At 41.0% G+C, this 20211-nt stretch overlaps 1 protein-coding gene across 1 annotated transcript; it reads left to right on the forward strand.

Annotated features, from left to right (window-relative positions):
- Positions 1-216: 216 nt before the first annotated feature.
- On the forward strand, positions 217-11768 carry dusp19a (dual specificity phosphatase 19a; the record flags this gene model as incomplete). The annotated part of the gene is made up of 4 exons (XM_079254391.1): positions 217-442; positions 2767-2813; positions 5972-6124; positions 11562-11768. Exons 1-4 carry the CDS (start codon positions 220-222, stop codon positions 11766-11768), a joined length of 630 nt encoding a protein of 209 aa, XP_079110517.1. The 5' UTR covers positions 217-219.
- Between the last annotated feature and the right edge of the window lie 8443 nt (positions 11769-20211).

The raw sequence follows: 20211 nt of genomic DNA on the forward strand, positions 1-20211 counted from the left end.
TGCCAGAGAATTCCTCTTGTTTTAAGAGTATTTTTACTTGTTTTGGGAAGTCTTGACAAGCCACGTTTTCTTGTTCTGTTGGCAGATAATTTATCTTATTTGAAGCAACATTTACCTCATTTTTGTATATTTTCTTCTTGTTTTTTAAGGCGGAGTTTTTGCAGTGTATGAGGTGAAACCTGCTTCTCGTTTAACTCCCAGGTTGAGTCCAGTTTAATCATGCAGTCTTTGACTGAAGAGATCCAGAGTTTTTCTCGGACACGGCTGAGGAAGCAGTGCACCCGTGTGACGTCCCTGAGCGGCCGCCGCATCATCGAGACGTGGAAGGGCTCAACGATCACCGTGGTGGAAGAGCCGGTCCCCCCAGAGAAGATGGTGGGATACATTCCTGACACGTCCTGGGACCTGCAGGTCGGCGTCGTCAGACCATTCCTGCTGCTGGGTGAGTCCCACCAACACCTAGACGTGTCAGAGCCAATCCTTCAGGTCTTCTCTGCTCTGGATGTGTCTGCTTGCAGAACAGAGAACACTGAACTGTGGCTGGTTCCAGGAGCTCCCAGCATGAGGTCAAACTGGGGAAGGTGCAATCGGATAAAAGTCCACAAATCAATAAGAAGACCTAAAACAAAGACAGAAGCCTTCTGCACCAGTAAATCTCACCACTTCCTCCCAGTATCTGTGTATGATCAGCTTCAACACAACAGATTTCAGTGTGACATTTGATGCGGAGACTTTCTGAGACATTTAACATCTTTTTCAGTTCAGTTCAGATTCAGATTTATTTATGTGGCACATTTAAAAACAGATGCTTCACAAAAGCAGAAAACACAAAATGATCCCAAATATGATAAAAATAAAACTTAAGATCTTAAAACAACAAAACCTACTAATAAAATAGCAGTAAAATAAAATGCAAGTAAAAATAATAAAACAATACAACGTATGAAACAGTATAAAACAGTATAAACAGCCAAGGCGTACCCCAGAAAGTTACTTTAAATGAAAAAAGAAGAAAGATGAGTTTTCAGTCTGGACTTAAACTGATCTACAGACTGAGAAGATCCGATATTTTATGTAAAAACTGCTAAAAATCCCGAGGAACACGTGATGATTGTCTTCTGCCACCTAACAGACACCAGAAAGCAGAACACACTGTTGTAGTTTCCACATTTCAAGTAGTAATAAATCCATAAAAAATGTGTTGTTTCCTTTTAATCACATTTTGTTAAAGTGCAGAATAAATACGTTATATAAAAAAATGAGACTTTTCCTGCCATTTTCTCATAAAGAGTTGAAACATTTCAGCCTCTTCTTGGATTTAGACTCATGTTCTGCAACCTTAAAACAATTAGTTTCCTATTGCGCTTTAATTGCTTTATATTTACCTATAATAGCTTTTAATATTTTATTATTTTTGCAGTAAAAGTTACTGGAAAATTTGTTCACTTTTTTTTTTAAACAATATGTCGTCTTTTGTAGGTTATTTTTAGAAAACAAATTAATTCTAATGTCTCTACCACATTCAACAGTCCATTTATTTCACAATAATATGCAGTGAGCATTATTAGTCATTATAATTTATGTTAAAGATCTGTTTTGATATTAAAATCTGATCAGAAATTTGTCTTTTTTTTAGCTCAGACAGTAAACAAACAAGTTAAAATTCATGCTCTGTTCCGATAAAAACCACAAAAAATCAGTGTTTGACAATCAAAACAGACCCAAACCATGATACTACCAAGGACTACAATGGATTTTATTGTTGGGTCCAATGGTTTATTTTTTTATTATAACCATAAAGTTCTATGTTAGTGCTACATGTCGGGAAAATTCATATTTTAACAACATCGTGCCAAATCTGCTGGATCACTTTGAACAGCAGCTCGCTCTCTGCAGCCCAGCTGTGGATGTTATTCAGTTGTTCTGCTGAGGATTATTTTATTTATTTATTTTATTTGATTTTTAAAAAAAAAAAATTTCATTAAAATTATTTATTTATTTATTTTTTAATTTGTTTTTTTAAATTTTTTTTTATTTTTTATTTTCTAATTAAAAAAAAAAGTATATTTATATTTTTGTATGTATATGTATATTTTTTATCTGCTGAGGATTGGTGTTTAAGTTCATATTGACGTAAAAATAAAAAAAAAATCACTCATGTCCATTCAGCACTGTGAAACTATGAAGAAGCTCCAAGTGGAGACTTTTTAAATCTTTCTGGACGGATGATGGGGACAGAAAAGCTTTTGTCTCTTATCTGTAAAACCTTTGCTGTTCATTTAAAGTTCTGGATAGAAAATGAAGAACAACTTAAACTCTGTTTATTACAGAGTAATAAACAGGTTTTTCTAGCTGTTTCATTTATTCTCCATCAACATGTCAAGCAGAGTGACGGAGAACTACCTTTTTCTGACACTTTCTGCTTTTTCTGACATCAAGACTGAAGCATGGTCCTGATAAATCTGCACAGTGTGTGTATCCGGGTCCACCTCCTCCCGGTCCTGTCCTGGATGTCACCTTCAGTCCACCACCACGGCCTCCCAGCTTGTAACTCGAGCCCAGACGTGAGGGGAGGCACTCGGGGAGACATGACCCATCAGGGAGAACCTGAATGACCTTGTGACCTGCAGGACATACGGCTCCTGCACTGAGCTCGGTCTGGACTGATCCTGGTTTGACCCCGGACGCGGTCAAACCAGCTCAAAGACAAGTCCTGCTTCACATGTCGGATTAACTCATAATGTGTGTGTGTGTGTGTTTGCACAGGTTCTCAGGATGCTGCGCATGACTTCAGCACGCTGAGAAAACACAAGGTGAGCATCTTTTCCTCATCCGGTCATCGCTCCATTTTCTGCAGACGGATTGTAAATAACAAGTTGTTAATAAAAACATGTAGGTGGGATTTTAAGTATGTTATGAAATCTTCGGACTACTTCCTTCAGGTTGGAGGTTTAGATGTAAAAATGGAACAACATTTAGTGTTTTTGTCATCTAGGTTGTTTATTTAAATTTACAGAAACTTCATGTTCTTATCTCTCATTTCTTCACAAGGTCAAGAAGGCATTTCTGTTTCCAGCATGAATACTTTTGCCATTTCCTGATGTCTGGAAACACTGCCATGGGCCAGCAGCCTGTCCAGGGTGCTCCCTGCTTCTTGCCTTGTGGCTGTGGGGGTATCTGGCGGGGGAATATGTCAGGGTGCGTGGTGCGGGACCCGGGTGCAGGCTAACCAAGCAGGAGGCAGACGGGAGGCAGGGGGAAATACCTGAAAGGAAATCTAAGGAAGAAACTGAAGAAGCTTTGCCTTAAATGTCTGGGCTGTAACAAAGTAATCAGAGTACTGTCCACTCATATTGTCCGATAAATTAATATTATATAAGCTGCAGAATTGACATAACAGAGTTGACTATGTTCTGCCAGCATTCCTTCCTGGCTGTTGCTTTTGGTCTGAATGATGTGTTTAAGTTCGTCATGTATTCAATCCAACTTTATTTATGGAGCGCTTTTAGAACAACACAGTTGACCGATGCGCTGTACATAATCCCAGGCTCAACAAGCAATAACATTACTAGTGACAGTAACACACCAGAACAACACAACAGGATCAAAAAAACATTTTAAAAAAAGAAGTCAACAACTCAAGTTGTGTTAAAAGCCACATTTCTTCATATTTCTGGATGTCCTCCATGGTGAAGGAGCTGCTGGGTTTCTTCTTGTTTTGTAATTGGTCAGATGCACCTGGCACCTGCGGATGGATGGATGGATAGATGGATGGATGGATGGATGAATAGATGGATGGATGGATGAATAGATGGATGGATGGATAGATAGATGGAGGGATGGATGAATAGATGGATGGATGGATGAATAGATGGAGGGATGGATGGATGAAGGATGGATAGATGGATGGATGGATGGATGGATGGATAGATGGATAGATGACAGATGGATAGGTAGATGGATAGATGAATGGATGGATGATGGATGGATGGATGGATGGATAGATGGATGGACAGATGGATAGGTAGATGGATAGATGGATGGATAGATGGATGATGGATGGGTGGATAGATGGATGGATGATGGATGGGTGGATAGATGGATAGATGGATGGATAGATGGATAGATGGATAGATGGATGGATAAATGGATAGATGGATGGATAAATGGATAGATGGACAGATGGATAGATGACAGATGGATAGATAGATGGATGATGGATGGGTGGATAGATGATAGATGGATGATAGATGGATGGATGGATAGATAGATGGATAGATGGATAGATAGATGGATAGATGGATGGGTGGATAGATGATAGATGGATGATAGATGGATGGATGGATAGATAGATGGATAGATGGATAGATGGATAGATGACAGATGGATAGATAGATGGATGATGGATGGGTGGATAGATGGATAGATGGATAGATGGACAGATAGATGGATAGATGGATAGATGACAGATGGATAGATAGATGGATGATGGATGGGTGGATAGATGGATAGATGGACAGATAGATGGATAGATGGATAGATGACAGATGGATGATAGATGGATGATAGATGGATAGATGGATAGATGGATAGATGGATGATAGATGGATGGATAGATGGATAGATGGATGGATAGATGGATGATAGATGGATGGATGGATGGATAGATGGATAGATGGACAGATGGACAGATAGATGGATAGATGGACAGATGGACAGATAGATGGATAGGACTTTATCCATCTCTAAAAGGGAAATTTGAATTGTCCAACGACGCAATAAAAACACTCTTCCACCACCATCTGGGGTTTCTCGCTTATTCCAGGACTCAGAACTAAACATGACACAAGAAGCGGTTATGGAAAATGGAACATCAGAGTTACATGAACTGACAGATTTATTTTTCGTCAAGCTGTGACCTGACATGTTATCCTGCTGAATGATCAATAGTGGAACGTCTTGCTTTTATTACCTTCGCCAAGAAAATGACAAAGTTTTTCTGGTGGTTTTCTGTCATGTCTGTTTGTTTACAACATTAAGCAAAAACAACTGGTCGGATTTTCATGATTCTTTTCTTTTTCTGAGGAAGAGTCCCTTTCTAATGTGATCCAGACTACAATCTGGATTGAGGAATGTTTGGAAAGATTCTTCCTCATTGTGAGATTGAACCACTTTCAGTATATCTGCATATAACTCCACATAAAATGGTGAAAAAATCCAGGAGGAGTTCCCAACAGGTTTTCCAAGATATCAAAGATAGATGTGGATCCTCGCAACATTATAGATGCTACCATCCAGAACAGGAACAACATTCTGGATACTTTCATCTAGATGAACCTGGAGAAAGCAGAAAATTGTCGTGAAGCAGTGGTGGATATGTGGACTCAAACGCAGGATGTGAAAGGCACAACAAAAAGTTGATAGTTGTATTTTAATAGTCCGAGCAACAACAGGGATGAAACTCAGACAACAAACTGGCAATTAAATACTGAAACCAAGTGGTATAAATACACAGAAAACACAACAAGACAGGTGGAATGGATAAACTAAGTGAAACCAGGTGAACTAATGAACAGGAAACAAGGTTAGACACAAAAAAACAGGAAAAACTACAAAATAAAACAGGAAATAAGATCTTAAGACTACACACAAAAACCTGCATCATGACAAAAATAGCAAACAAACAAACAAAAGCAAAAAAACACACATTTGCAGCTGTTCTCCTGCAGTGTTTATAAGGGAAAAGTCTTAGAGGATGAGACTATTGTGTTTGAATTTGCTCTACTACCTGTGTTGCACTTAATACTCCATCACCCGTCTCAGAAAACTTGGGATTGCCAAGAGTTTCATTACAGGCCAACCCTTCCAATACCTGGAAATGGGACTTCAGACATGTTGAAGGATTACTGATACTGAAAACTAAATAAATGCTAAACTTCTCCATAAAGAAAATGTTCCTCCTCTTCCTCAGGTGTCTCATATCCTGAATGTGGCCTTTGGAGTGGAGAACGTTTTCCCGGACCTGTTCATCTACAAGACCGTCAGCATTCTGGATCTCCCCGACACCGATCTGCTGCCTCACATCCAGGAATGCTGCGACTTCATCCAGCAGGCTCACAGTGAGGTAACGTCACCCTGCATCAGCGTAAATCTATCTGTAAAATGCTGCAGGAATGAAGTGTTACACAGCACGACAATACAGGGATAAAGGGTTGGGCTGCATGGCAGCGTACAGCAAGAAGGTTGTTGGTTCAAGTCCTGGCTGGAGGGAGGTTTGAACAAAGGACCTTCAGTGTGGAGTTTGCATATGTACGTGTTGTATGTATGTGTTCTGTCCGGGTAGTCTGACTTCCTCCCATCGCTGTAAAGACGTGTGTGTGTTGGGCTGGATCAGTGTTTCTCAGCTCCGGTCCTCAGGACCCCCTGCCCTGCATGTTTTATAGGCAGCACACCTAAATGAAATAAAGGGTTCGTTAACAGGCTGCAAAGAACTTAATGAGAGAGTTTAATGATCTGACTGGTACTTTGGAGGAGGAACACGTCAAAAACATGCAGGGTAGGCGTTCCTGAGGAGTGGGATGGAAAAACACTGGGTTAGATGCAAGTAAAATGACTATAGAAAAGTCTGGACTTTGACTGGATCACATCATCACCTTGACTCTTTCCTTTTTCAGTCATATATATATATATATATATATATATATATCCTTCTTTCACTTCGACAGAACATTGTTTCGCTGTCTGTTGAGAGTGATCCGGCTGTCATACAGCCAATTAACAGGCTTTATTTCATCCCACGTTTGCAAAAGTGATAACATCGTCGTCCTATCAAGTGGCCAGACGGTGACACAACAGCAGCTGCAGCACCACACAAAGATCCCTCACAATCTTTACTGCTCGTCGTCTCCGTTAACTCAGAAACACGAGCCTCACATTAACAAGCCGCTAGACAAAGACTCACAGGGGAAAAGTGAACTTCTGACATCAGTTTGTTGGTTAGATTTTAATTAGCTGCTCAGCCAAAGAGAGAGAATATTAAATAATAGGCCAGTTTTATTTATAGGACTTCACGTAAACCTAAACTAATCTACACTGTAAATATTTACATGAAAAGCTTTTATTAAATCAGATTTCCCATCTTTCCCTCCCTTCATTTTCTACCTAAACAACGGTGGAATGATGACAGTGTGAACATTGACAGCTAAGTGTTGTGAGAGGGCTCTGGCTTGTAAATGTTTAGATGGACAGGGTGGCGTTTGGAGGATAGTTATGCCAGTTGTGTGTACGAAACGTCCAAACCATTAGCAGCGGTAGCAGAATCACCTAAACGCACCCTGCGTGACGGCCTACGTCACCATGTGATCAGGTCTGGATGAAACAGAGCTTATATATTTTAGAAACTTGATGATAAACTACATGTTGTGTTTTATTACGGCATGGTTCTGTAGCTGAACCGAGCTGCCAGCGGTCCAAACCTGCCATCCAATCACAACAGAGAAACCAAAAATCAACAAAACGGCGCTAAGGCTACGTTCAGACTGCAGGGCTTGCTGCTCACATCGGATGTTTTTGTGAAATCCGAATTTTTTTAAAAGTCTGTTGAAATTTTCGATCAAATATGACTTGTATGTGATCTCCTGTATGAACCTCATGCGCACCAGAAGCGTCCCGCATGCGTAGAAGACACAGCGACGTGCAGTGAGCGTGCGTGTGACGTCTTTGTGTTTGCAGAAGTAAATATGGACGACAGCAGAGCATTTGCTATTTTAGACGTTTAGTCCAACCGTAGCCACAACGTTGTGAATGGGTTCGTTTTAAGGAGACGTTGACGGAAGAGGAAAGGAAAAGTTTTGGTCGAGGACTTTAGTGGAGCTGTGGCAGCAACAACTGTAGAGAGAAACGTTTGGGTACGGAGTCGCAGTCTGGATTGGTGGGAGAGTGAAGTGAGCGCATTTACCGATAAAGAGTTCATGAACAACAAACGCAGAATAACGACGTTTGTCGCATGTTGGTTTAATGCAACCTGACCGTTCAGACTGAAGTCGCGTGGCAAAAGACCAGATACATATCGGATTTAGGACCACATATCCAGGTGGCCTGGGTCGCATTCAAAAATATCAGATGTGTGTCATTCAGACTGTTAAGAAAAGATCGGTTACAGGTCGCATAGGGGCAAAAACACCGGATTTAAAGTGGAACTATTATGTGCATTTCAGGCTAATTTATTTTTATTTCTGAGCCCAGAAGGGCTGGGATTGATCGAGTTATTGTCACAAACGGCTTTATTTACTTCAGACCGACCCTCTCCGTAGGCTGTCAGATCAGCCTGCGGGCAAAACGAGTGGATTGAGACTCTTCCGCATTAAGCCCCGCCTCCCGCCACTGCACTACATCGGGAGCGCGCACCGCCCCTGCTTTCGCCGTCATTGTAACATCTCATAAACAGAAGGATTAGGCTAATATGAACTCAATAAGAAAACAAAATACAATGTCAACACATAGCATCCAGCCCTACATGTTGGAACCTGAATCAGACCCTGAAAATGAAGTGGAAAACAGCAACCCACAGCAACGAATGCAGCAGGATGTCTCTCTTTGGTAAACTCACCGCCATCGTTGGAAATAACTTTATCCCACGTTTTCCACCCGCCTGATGTATTTGTACATGCCCTTGTTAACCAGTAGAAGGTAACCAATCACCGAACCTTATCCCCCGGGACGTCACAAGGATTTCCAAGTAGAAAAAACTCTCTAAAACGACACGTTTTTTGTCGCCATGGAAACCAAACGGAGAGAGTGCTGGAACTCGAACTCGAACTCAAACATGCGTTTAGGTGATAAAAAACAGTGTCGTTCACATGCCTGATGACGATTCAACACTGTAACACTGTAGAAAGCTCAGAAAACTCCAGATACCAGAATAACACCCCTTTAAGTCACTTCAGCCTGTAGTGTGAACGTAGCCTTAGATGTTGCTTTCACATCCCGTCAATCCCAATAAGTTTAAATTAGTATTTGGTTGTTGTTTCTGCTTTTGTTTACGTTTCACACAGCAGTAAAAACTCAGTGTGTGTTGCACAATGTGACATGATTAAACTGGAAAAAAAAGAAACTAACAGTTGATAAGTTCGGGTTAAACCAAATGAGTTGAGCAAGTCAAGTCTCTAGAAGCACGCCACGAGGCAGCTGGAAGGTCACTCTGATGCAGAACACGTCCAGACATCATCGGTCCTTGCTTCCTCCCCTCGTCTCCTCTCCTCTTCCTCTGTCCTGAATAACTGATGCTTAGTTTTGTTCATGTTTTATTAAAATGCACTCAGATCAGATCTCAGTGTCATACAAGCTTTTAGCAGCGCAGCCTGGGGCTCACCTTAACGTGACACCACACACACACAGTGATTAGGCAGTCATTAGAGGGGTATGATTACAGGAAGTGTGTGTGTGTGTGTGTGATCATTATTATGTCCGGCTACTCTTTGTGTGTGAGCACGTGTGTATTTGGTAATTCCAGCCCTGATAATCAAACTGCTGCTTTCGGTTTGAAATGCAGGCTCAAATTACCCAGCAGGCCATCTGGCTGATGATGACTGTGAGATATTGAGGTTGTCATGACAACAGCACAGATAAATAAACTGGCCCTTCAATATTCAGATTATTCATCATTCATTTTATTTCTTTTAATAAAAAACAAACAAAATAAATACTTGAAAAAGGCTTTGCTTCATTTCTTTTAAATACTTTGATTTATTTTAACTTTAAATAATATATATTTTTTTATATATGAAAAGAATATATGAAAAAATGCATTTCTTTAAGTGGACAACAGTAGGTTATGCTTTTGTTTTGTAGTTAAAAATCTTTTTGAAGTTTTAATAGTTTTGGTGCAACCAAACCCTCTGATAAAGTCATTAAATAGACATGCATATTTTTAAAAATGAGAAACCCTCGGGCTCACTTTTTTCCTCTTGGGAAAATGATTAGGAAACAAACTGCAGGAATTTTGCAGGTTGGGAGTGTTTGTAGTGACGTCAGCTCTGCTTAATTGGGACACGGCTTGTGGTGTACAGCTCTCACAGGAAGGAAAATACAGGCTGTAATGGAGAAGCTAATGAGTTTCCAGAGACATTAACAAATAAGCTGTCTATCCACTAATCAGCTGGTCTCTAGCTACCACTTGTTCCCGATGGCAGAAACTAGTCCCAACAGACATAAACTAAACTTTACTTAGAATAACAAAGAGCAACATCAGTGTTGTGCAAGTCCATTTTTTCTCATTACTAGTTCAGTTGAATTTTTACAAATTAAAATGAATAATTCATGTTCATAGTTTATCATTTGAGTTGTGAACTACAGTTAAAAGTTTAGTTTATTTTTTTGGTTAGAGCAAAAGACTGCTTAAGAAAGAATAAAATAAAGTGTTGTGTCTTGCAATGGAACACCTCACCAAGGAGGTCCAGGAGGCATCCTGACCAGATGCCCTACCCACCTCAAATGGTTCCTCTCAATGCGGAGGAGCAGCGGCTCTACTCTGATCTCCTCCCGGATGACCGAGCACCTCACCCTATCTCTAAGGGAGAGCCCGGCCACCCTGCAGAGGAAACTCATTTCAGCCGCCTGTATACGAGATCTCCTTTCAGTCACGACCCACAGCTCATGACCATAGGTAAGGGTAGGAACGTAGATCGACTGGTAAATCCAGAGCTTCGCCTTCTGATTTAGATTCTTCTTCACCACGACAGACCGGTGCAGAGTCCGCATTACTGCAGACGCCGCACCGAGCCGTCTGTCGATCTCGTGCTCCCTCCTTCCCTCACTCGTTAACAAGACCCCGATATATTTAAACTCCACCAGTTGAGGCAGGACCTGACTCCCGACCTGGAGAGGACAATCTACCCTATTCCAGTTGAGGACCATGGTCTCAGATTTCTGAAGACCAAGATTTCTGAAAGTTATTTTTTTGGAACCAGATATTCAGCTTACCTTTTCTTTAAATTTAAAGCATGAAAAAAGTGCAGTAAATGTAGAAATATGAAATATGTGGACAAATGCTTCAACTCCACCTTTCAGAACAGAAGTTGATGAAGTTAATAAGGTTTTACTTTGTCGACATAAATGTTCTGTTTCATTTTCAGAGCGTAACATTCCACAAATAATCACAAGCAGAAGAGGCGTCCGATGTGAATGCTGCATCTATAACAACTCTTTCCTTCTGAACTTTCTGTTCAGGACTGCGTTGCCATGGAGAATTCCTGGTTTGTTTTGCTTTAGTGGCATCATGGGTAGATGTAGCGCTGTTACAGGACCTCAAATTATCCAAAATGAGTTCTTTATTAGCAGATACGTTCTTTTCAGTTCAATATTGACAAAATAAAAGTAGATGTTAACACAGTGGGTGAAAAGTAACGCATTGTTTTTGCTGGAAACATCCGTGGTAATTAGCAGCTACCGCTAGCTAGCGCACATTAAAACTTTGTTTTTAATCTTTATAATGGTGATTTTCTGTGTCCATGTGGTCAAACTCGGTCAATTCTCTTTAATATTTAAATGTGTTTGTATTTCAGAAAGGTGTTGTGTTGGTCCACTGCAACGCTGGAGTGTCCCGTGCACCAGCCGTCGTCATTGGCTACCTGATGTCATGTGATGGCCAGTCCTTTGACGAGGCCCTCTCATTGGTCAAAAAAGCTCGGCCCGCCTCTTCTCCCAACCCCGGCTTCCAGGAACAGCTGAGGAGCTACAAATCCCTGATGCTGAACGGTTCCAGTCACTGAAGGAGCAAGAGAAAATGTTTAGGGTGGTAAAGCAGTTTAATACGCGTGTTTGATTGTAATGAAAGAATTTTAACGTCATTCCAAAATCTGAATTATAATTAACAGCAAACAGAACAAGTGATGAACAAATTTAAAGGTTATCTGTAAAGAAAATTTTCATCCAGCACATTTTCTGGCATTTACCTGGCGGTAATAGTTTTTACATGTTTGGTGAGAAAATGGCATAAATTCTTCCCCTGTGTGTGCTACAAAAGACATCTCTTATTCTGTTTGAGTTTTTCTTTTCTGTAATATGATTGCATAATACGAATGCAGCCATAAACTCACTATTTATTAACATAAAATACTATAAATGACAGAAAAAAAAATCTGTAATTGCTGCTTTGACCAATAAAACAAAGAAACAACAAAACAAAAATGTTTTAATGCAGCTATAAAGTCAAAAGCAATGAGTTTAAATTTTAATCGTTTGAAAACTTAACATTTATATTTGAAAGAAAATAAGTTATCAAATGATAAAGCTGAGAATAACAGACCATTTACCAACGAGATGGTCCCACCAATAATGGAAAACAAATAAAAGACTCCTATTGCAAATTTTAGACAAGCATGGAACACTGATCCAGAGGAGGACCCAAAATATTGTTATACAAACAATACAGCTAAATAATACACAACCCTCTTATTTTTCCCTGACAGGACAGCAAAACAGATTTAGATGAGGCTCTAGTTCAGGGGTGTCCAAAGTCAGTCCTCGAGGGCCGCTGTCCTGCAGGTTTCCCATGTATTCCTGTTCCAACACATCTAGCTTCCACTAAATGGATCAAACAGCCAATGACGTGCACAACTGATTAAGCTCTACTACTAATTAATTTGAATCAGGTGTGTCTGAGCAGGGATACATAGAAAACCTGCAGGATTCTGGCCCTCGAGGACCGGAGCTGGACACCTCTGCTCTAGTTGAACTTAATGTGAAGGAGTTCCACCTTTTCAGGCTGTGGAAGTTAAGCATTTCAGGATCTTGACCCTCCATCTAGAAATACCGTGTATAGAAGGCTGAAGTCCAGATATACAATTCAATTCAACTTTATTTGTATAGCGCCACTTCACAACAATGTTGTCACAGGGCACTTTACATACATGAATCAACATACACATCATTTCAAGCCAATTCATACATATCCTATAATAGAAACATACTGATTGCATCGAGTCAAGACTTGGATGCAATCCCCCATCCTGAGCTGCACGTGGCGACAGTGGGAAGGAAAAAACTCCGCTTTAACAGGAAGAAAAGCTCTGGCAGAACCCGGCTCAGGGAGCGCAGCCATCTGCCTTGACTATACAGAGAACAAGAACCAATCAGTCGCTGAAGCAGTAAAGATTAAAGCTGTGAGCTTGCTTCAAATGAAGGGACCTGCAGGTGAAGAGGCAGGCACATTAGAAACCGACAGTTTATTAAAGAAAACAGCAACAAAAGCTCGCTGCATACGCAAGATGACTTAATGAGTAACAGAAGGCAGTAAAAAGAAGGAACCTAAAACTCAGAAACAGACGAGAATGTGAGGGCTAACCACTGGAATAACAATGACAAAGATCTGCCAGTGACCAAAGGAAATGTGCTATCACTGTTTAGGTTGTATAGAAAACTGGTGTTATCATTGCATTATGAGAGGAATGTTGTATTGACTCCAGGAAGAATAGCTGTATTGCAATAGCTAATGGAGATCAAAATAAATACAAATACAATCCAAGGTGTATATATGCACTGAAGACCACCTGCTTAATGACGACCAGCTGTCGCAATCAAGAAGAGGAAGTAACGAGAACACAACACAGAATAAAAAACAAGATTTAAAGACAAGCAATGAAATAAAAGACCAAAACTCAAACAGAAGTAAAATACAGAAGCAAGAAGCCATAAACCATGACACATATACAGAATCCAGTTAGCATGGATAGCTACTTAGCAACATGCTACTTCCTGAATGAAAGCAATGTTCACCAGGATCCTCTAAATGTCCAGAAAAACACACAGCTGACCATCTGAGGGGCTTTTGTATTTGTGCGAGATAGATAGGAAGATCATCTTTAATAGTGACTTTGCACAACTTTAAGCGCAACATTTTGTGCTTTGTTTTGCTTTAACATCTAATCTGGTTGTGAAAAAACCATCCAGTAAATTCTTGAACTCAACGCTTTGCACCTTTAATCAGGGCAGATCACCGGTCTCGGTGCTACTGCTAAGGAGCAGCTCTCAGACATCCAGGATCGAATGGGAAAACCATTCAATAGAACAACATTCAGGGTCTGCAGAGCAGCATGAAGCAGCGGCAGCAGCCTTGTCCTCTCCTTTCAGACAGGCAGTCAGGAAACAGTCGGTGAGCTCCCTCAGCTTGTTTAATGAAGCAGCAGTGAAAATGACATTTAAAAAGACATTTTCTGCTTCATCGTGAGGTTCAAGAGGAACGTGAGAGGTTAACAGGCTCAGCTGCTCTTCAGTTGAGCGTTAATCTTCAGAAGAAGTGATGCGAGGTGCAGCTTGTGGGGGTCACTGCCGTCCCAACAGTCTCAGATCCTCAATTCGGTGTTTTTTGCTTCAAGCATGTCCAGGAAATGCAAACAAAGCTGTGAAGGCTTGTGTGTCATCAGCATCACAGACTAGTCAGTTTCTGGGATGGTTTTGATCACATGTGAGACCACCTGAAGACAGAGTCCCACTGCTGATGCTACTGTTGAGGTAGGTCTACCCCCCCCCTCATATCCACTGTGTCAGAATAATTGAGATCTGTCCCTCTCCCTGAGCAGAGATATCTCAGCCCATCTCCTGATGCCTGCTGGCTTCCAGGAACAGACACGAGGGGTAAAACATTCCCTCAGCTGTTCCTTCTCTCCATCCCAGCCACATCACGACTGCATGAGAGAATCAGCAGGAAATACTTTACACAAAAGAAGAAACTGCTTGTTGGACTGAATACAAATACTTTATGCACACGAGCCTTAACTACTCAGTTCCTTTTCTTTTCAGCCAATGGGAGGAAGAGGAGTTTGCTGGATGGTGGGGAAAGCATTTTCTGGTGGGAAGAGATCTGGTGGTTTTGTTGTAGGTAAAGTGTAACAGTGTCCATTGGAGGGACGGAGCAGAGTCAAGCAGATGGACTGGGGCGTAACTTTGGGAAGAACCAGGATACAAGCAGAAGTTGTTTCAGAAATCATTTTAATGCGCCGTTATCTACTGAAACTAAACAAAAGCCACACATCACCATCATTTATGAAGTTACAACGTTTTGCTTCACACATCTCTGAGTGGATGAAGCCAGGCGGGGACCTGCAGCTGTGGCCCCGGGATCCATGAGAACTGTAGGGAGATAATTTTAAATTAAAAAGAGAGTTGAACTACTTTAAATCAGGGTTGCACAGGTCTGGTCCTCTAGATCTATCATCCTGCAACTTTAACAGGATCTTTAAAACTTATTTTAAGAGCCATTTTTATTCCTTCTGCTTTTAACCCAGTGTGAGTCTGCTTCTGGTCAGTGTGCTGTAGTTTGGTTTTAATCTTGGATTTACTATTTATTTTGTTTTATTATTATTATTTAGTTTTTATTCCTTGTATTATCTATTGTTTTATTTGTCTATCTCTTAATTGTGTTACTCTCTGGTTGGTTTTGGCAGATGTACAGCACTTTGTCCAAACTTTGGTTGTTTTAAAGGGCTTTATAAATAAAGTTGAGTTCAGATCAAAAGGTGTCCAGCTCTGGTCCTCGAGGGCCAAAATCCTGCAGGTCTTCCGTGCATCTCTGCTCAAACACACCTGATTCAGATTCATGAGTCATTATGCAGAACTTCATGGGTTTGTTGGAGACATTTAGTTTGAGTCTGTGTTGAAGGAGGAATTCAGTAAAAACCTGCAGGACTTTTACAGCCTGTTTTATATGCGTCCCTTCTGCAACACACCTGAATCAAATAACTGAAATCCCTCATCAGCATGTCATCCAGCGCTGCAGAGGCCTGGTAACGAGCCGCTCATTTGATCCAGGTGTGTTGGAAGGGTTGCATTTCAAAGTTACAGAGCATCTTGAGGACTTTGGCAGCTCTAAATTCTAGTTATTGACATGTTTACTGTTTGTGTTCTTTCTTCGCTTTAACTCAAATAACTGCAAGATTGAGTTTTTATTCAGACTTTCTGTTTATTTATACCTCTGACATCTCAACCTTTGTCTTTTATAAACAATCGCACAAAAAGTTTCAGCATGTTTATTATTTTCAAATCTCTGTGATAAATAAAATGCAGTTTTTATTGACATTTGATCACGTCTCACCTTTTTCCAAATGTGGTTTCACCCCCAAACAGTAAAGAAGTGATTTTAATATCTACACAGTCCAGCCCTTATATTGACTCCTGCTGTAGCAGGTTTATATCTCCCAAAACACACAATGCACTGGAGCTATATGAAACTGGAGCATACATACTGCCATTTCTATTGTAATGAAAACAATACAAGAATTTTCAACAGATGACTTGAATACTTTAAAGGAGTGCTATTCTGGTATTTGGAGTTTTCTGAGCTTTCTACAGTGTTACAGTGTTGAATCCTCATCAGACATGTGAACGGCACTGTTTTTTATCACCTAAACGCATGTTTGAGTTTGAGTTCCAGCACTCTCTCCGTTCGGTTTCCATGGCGACGAAAAACGCGTCATTTTAGAGAGTTTTTTCTACTTGGAAATCCTTGTGACGTCCCGGGGGATAAGGTTCGGTTAACAAGGGCATGTACAAATACATCAGGCGGGTGGAAAACGTGGGATAAAGTTATTTCCAACGATGGCTGGTGAGTTTACCAAAGAGAGACGTCCTGCTGCATTCGTTGCTGTGGGTTGCTGTTTTCCACTTCGTTTTCAGGCTCTGATTCAGGTTCCAACATGTAGAGATGTATGCTATGTGTTGACATTGTATTTTAGTTTTTTTTTATTGAGTTCATATTCGCCTAATCCTTCTGTTTATGAGATGTTACAATGACGGCGAAAGCAGGTGCGGTGCGCGCTCCCGATGTAGTGCAGTGGTGGGAGGCGGGGCTTAATGCGGAAGAGTCTCAATCCACTCGTTTTGCCCGCAGGCTGATCTGACAGCCTACGGAGAGGGTCGGTCTGAAGTAAATAAAGCAATTTTTGACAAGAACTCGATCAATCCCAGCCCTTCTGGTCTCAGAAATAAAAATAAATTAGCCTGAAATGCACAGAATAGTTCCACTTTAAGTTATACTGCACTGCTGCCATTTTGTCAACAGTTAACCTGCTCAGATTTTTCCTGGGAATGTTACAGGTATGTTTGTTGTCTGTATTTAGGTAGTATTCTCATCATAATTACTATTATCTACCAGCTTTTACTATGTGTGCAGGTACCATTAAATGGATGAAATTTGATTATCCTTTGTTGCAGGACTTGTAATGCGACTATTGCACATGTAAACTGCAATGACGGTGCTCCAGCAATATATTGCGCAGCTCTAGCACACACACACACACACACACACACACACACACACACACACACACACACACACACACACACACACACACACAGTAACCCTTGTGTTTAAAGGGTAAGAGACCTCCACCCTGCTGAAAGGCAGAGTGGTGGCGAGCCGGAGAGCTGCTCCTGAGCAGCATGTGGATAAAAGCAGGAAGAAAATGTCTCTCCATTGCATAAAAAAACGGACCTCTGTCTGTTCAGAGTGTCCTTCCTCCACCTCGTCTTCGTCCTCGTGTGGTTTGTGCTGACGATGGGCTCCTTCTGCTCGGGTCTGGACAGGAAGGTGGTGATGGTGACGGTGACCCCACGTGAGGACTCTTCGATTCAGCCTGTGACAGGTCAGATAATCCTGTTCTGCCTCCCCTTTTCAACCGTCACACATCTCCCTTATCTGTCAAACTTTCCTTTATCATTTGATTAAAATCTCCCAAAGCCTCTTAATTCTGTTTGTGCGCATGGTTTCCAGCCATCAGATAATTTTAGATGTGGACATCCTGAGTGCAACAACAAATCTGCACTGATGCAAAAGTCTTGCTGTCCTTGTGAGTTCAGGAAATGTTTGAAACTGAAAAAAATGTGATAAGTGTTGTAATTTATTCATTCATTCATTCATTTTCCAAACCGCTTTGTTCAATTATGGGTCGCGGGGGAGCTGGCGTCTATCCCAGCAATCTGTCCAGGTTGTCCCCCTGGACAGGTCGCCAGTCCATCACAGAGCTGCTGTAATTTAAATGTGTAAATTCATAACTGTGGATTATTTGGAGTAACTGTATTACACAATATGAGTGCTTATAAACATAAAAAAGCAGCACTAAACTATGAGAACATGTGCATTTATTATAAACATTTTAAGTTTGACTCCTATAGAAGCCACCCTATAATGCAGATCCTCTGTTTTTCTCTGTTATTGTAATATAAACTTATTAAAAAGTTTTAATGGACAAAACAGGCAAAAAAAATGGCATTAATCCAAATGTTCCGTAGCTTTCGCTGACGTGTTTGGATCTAAAACGAATCAACATGTCGCTCAGCTCTGCTCATCTTGTTCTACTTGTTGCCTGAAAAGCCTTTTGACAAACAAAGACCTGAATATATTACTCAGACACACACATGCACACACTTCAGTCCAGTCGCCCACATGATCATCTTAATTATCTCTTCAGTTTTGTTGGCGTTTGTGAAGAAACAAATGACGTTCGATCATCTGACCAATCAGATGGCAGCTGTTGTCATGAGGTTTTGTTTACAAGTATTTGGACAACATGGACATGCTCTAATGAACATGGAGGGAATATAAAGCAACAGGTCCTGGGTACAGATCTGGAAGAGGTCCTCATTGTTACACATTTATCTCGTCAGTGGTTTATAAAGCTCAGACTTAATTCTGTTTTAAAGAAGCGCCTCTTTCTGGGTGGATAGGTTTGGACTTTCATTTAGGTAGTTTTGGTTAAGGAAGGAGTGTTCACAGTGGTTTTAAATCCAACTTTTCCTCCCTTTCCGTCCAGTGGGTGACCCTTTGCAGCCAATGAAAACTGTAAGCCGACTGCAGATTCCAGTCGGGAACAGGTACAGCATCGGCAGACGTCTCGGTCCCACCAATCACTGTACTGTGAAAAACATCAAGCCCTGGTAAGAGCTTTAGTATTAGTTATGTATTTTCATGATATAATGAATTTTCAGGGAAGACTTGGGGTGGTAAGCTGAGGCTGACGGAAACGATCTGGCAATACAATGTAACCAGCAGATCAGCCTTTTACTTGTTCCAGAGTTCAAGTCCTGTGGTGGTGACCTCTGATATCGACCGTATTGGTTATGTCATGTTTGTAGCAGGTATACACACAGATGTAGCAGGATGTTGAGGTGTAAGCTTGTGTACACAGCAATTATGTCCCAGTCTGAGCCTCTGTTGTATGGTTACATTGTACATACTAGGAAACTGGGGCAGTACGGTGGAATGGTGGTAAGCTGGGGCGCCCAAAGTTGGTCCTCGTGGGCCTATGTCCTGTAAGTTTTCAATGTATCCCTGCTCCGACACACCTGGCTTCCATTAAATGGATCCAACAGCCAATGAAGATCTGGACTATGACTGATAAGTTTGAGCCAGGTGTGTTGGAAAACCTGCAGGATTGTTGGCCTCGAGGACTGGAGCTGGGCACCCCTGGTGGTAAGATACAAGGGTGTTGCATCCAGCCCCAACTTGAGCCTTTCTGTGCAGAGGTTCATGTCCAGATGCCTTAGACAGTCCTGAATCTACCCTGTGATGAAGCATCTACTGTACTTTCCTTGATTGGAGTAGCTTGTATTCAACCAAATGATCTTTAGGCTTAAAAAGTGGTTAAACTAAAATGGCTCATCTGCCAGAAGAATGCAAAACATTGTCAGAGTCTTTTAAAAGTGAAGTTCATACAGTAAATTCCTTCCTGGTGTTGTAGATGAGCTTCTACATTGAGCAGATGAAAACATGGAAAAGTTATTTGTGTGTAAAGGAGTGGAAATAATTGGGATTAAACCCCTTTGTGATAAATCCTGCATTGTTTCTGCTCCTGGAAGAATTAAATTGAGTGTATTTATAGTGTTGTTGCTTGGTGTGAACAAACCACTTGACTGCTTTTCTCTGCTGTGGCCCAGATTCTTCCTCGGAGCTCCGTCTATTTTGTATTTCCAGGACATCCGAGGGAAAGATGCTAAAGCCTTAGCTCAGGTTACAATTAGTTTACCTTGTTTATTGTCTGCTTTTTGCTAAGCAACCATGATCCAGACGAGTTGAACAAGAAAGCAGTTTCAACTGTTTTAGCCATAACATCCAACAAAGAGATCATGCTTTCACTCATTTCCTGTTTGCAAGTCATTATTACTAATATCTTTTCATAAAATCAAGTCTGTTCCATTTATTGTGCCTGCAAAGTGCCCTAA

Source organism: Telmatherina bonti (assembly GCF_933228915.1).
Source record: "Telmatherina bonti genome assembly, chromosome: 15".
Lineage (NCBI taxonomy): Eukaryota > Metazoa > Chordata > Actinopteri > Atheriniformes > Telmatherinidae > Telmatherina > Telmatherina bonti.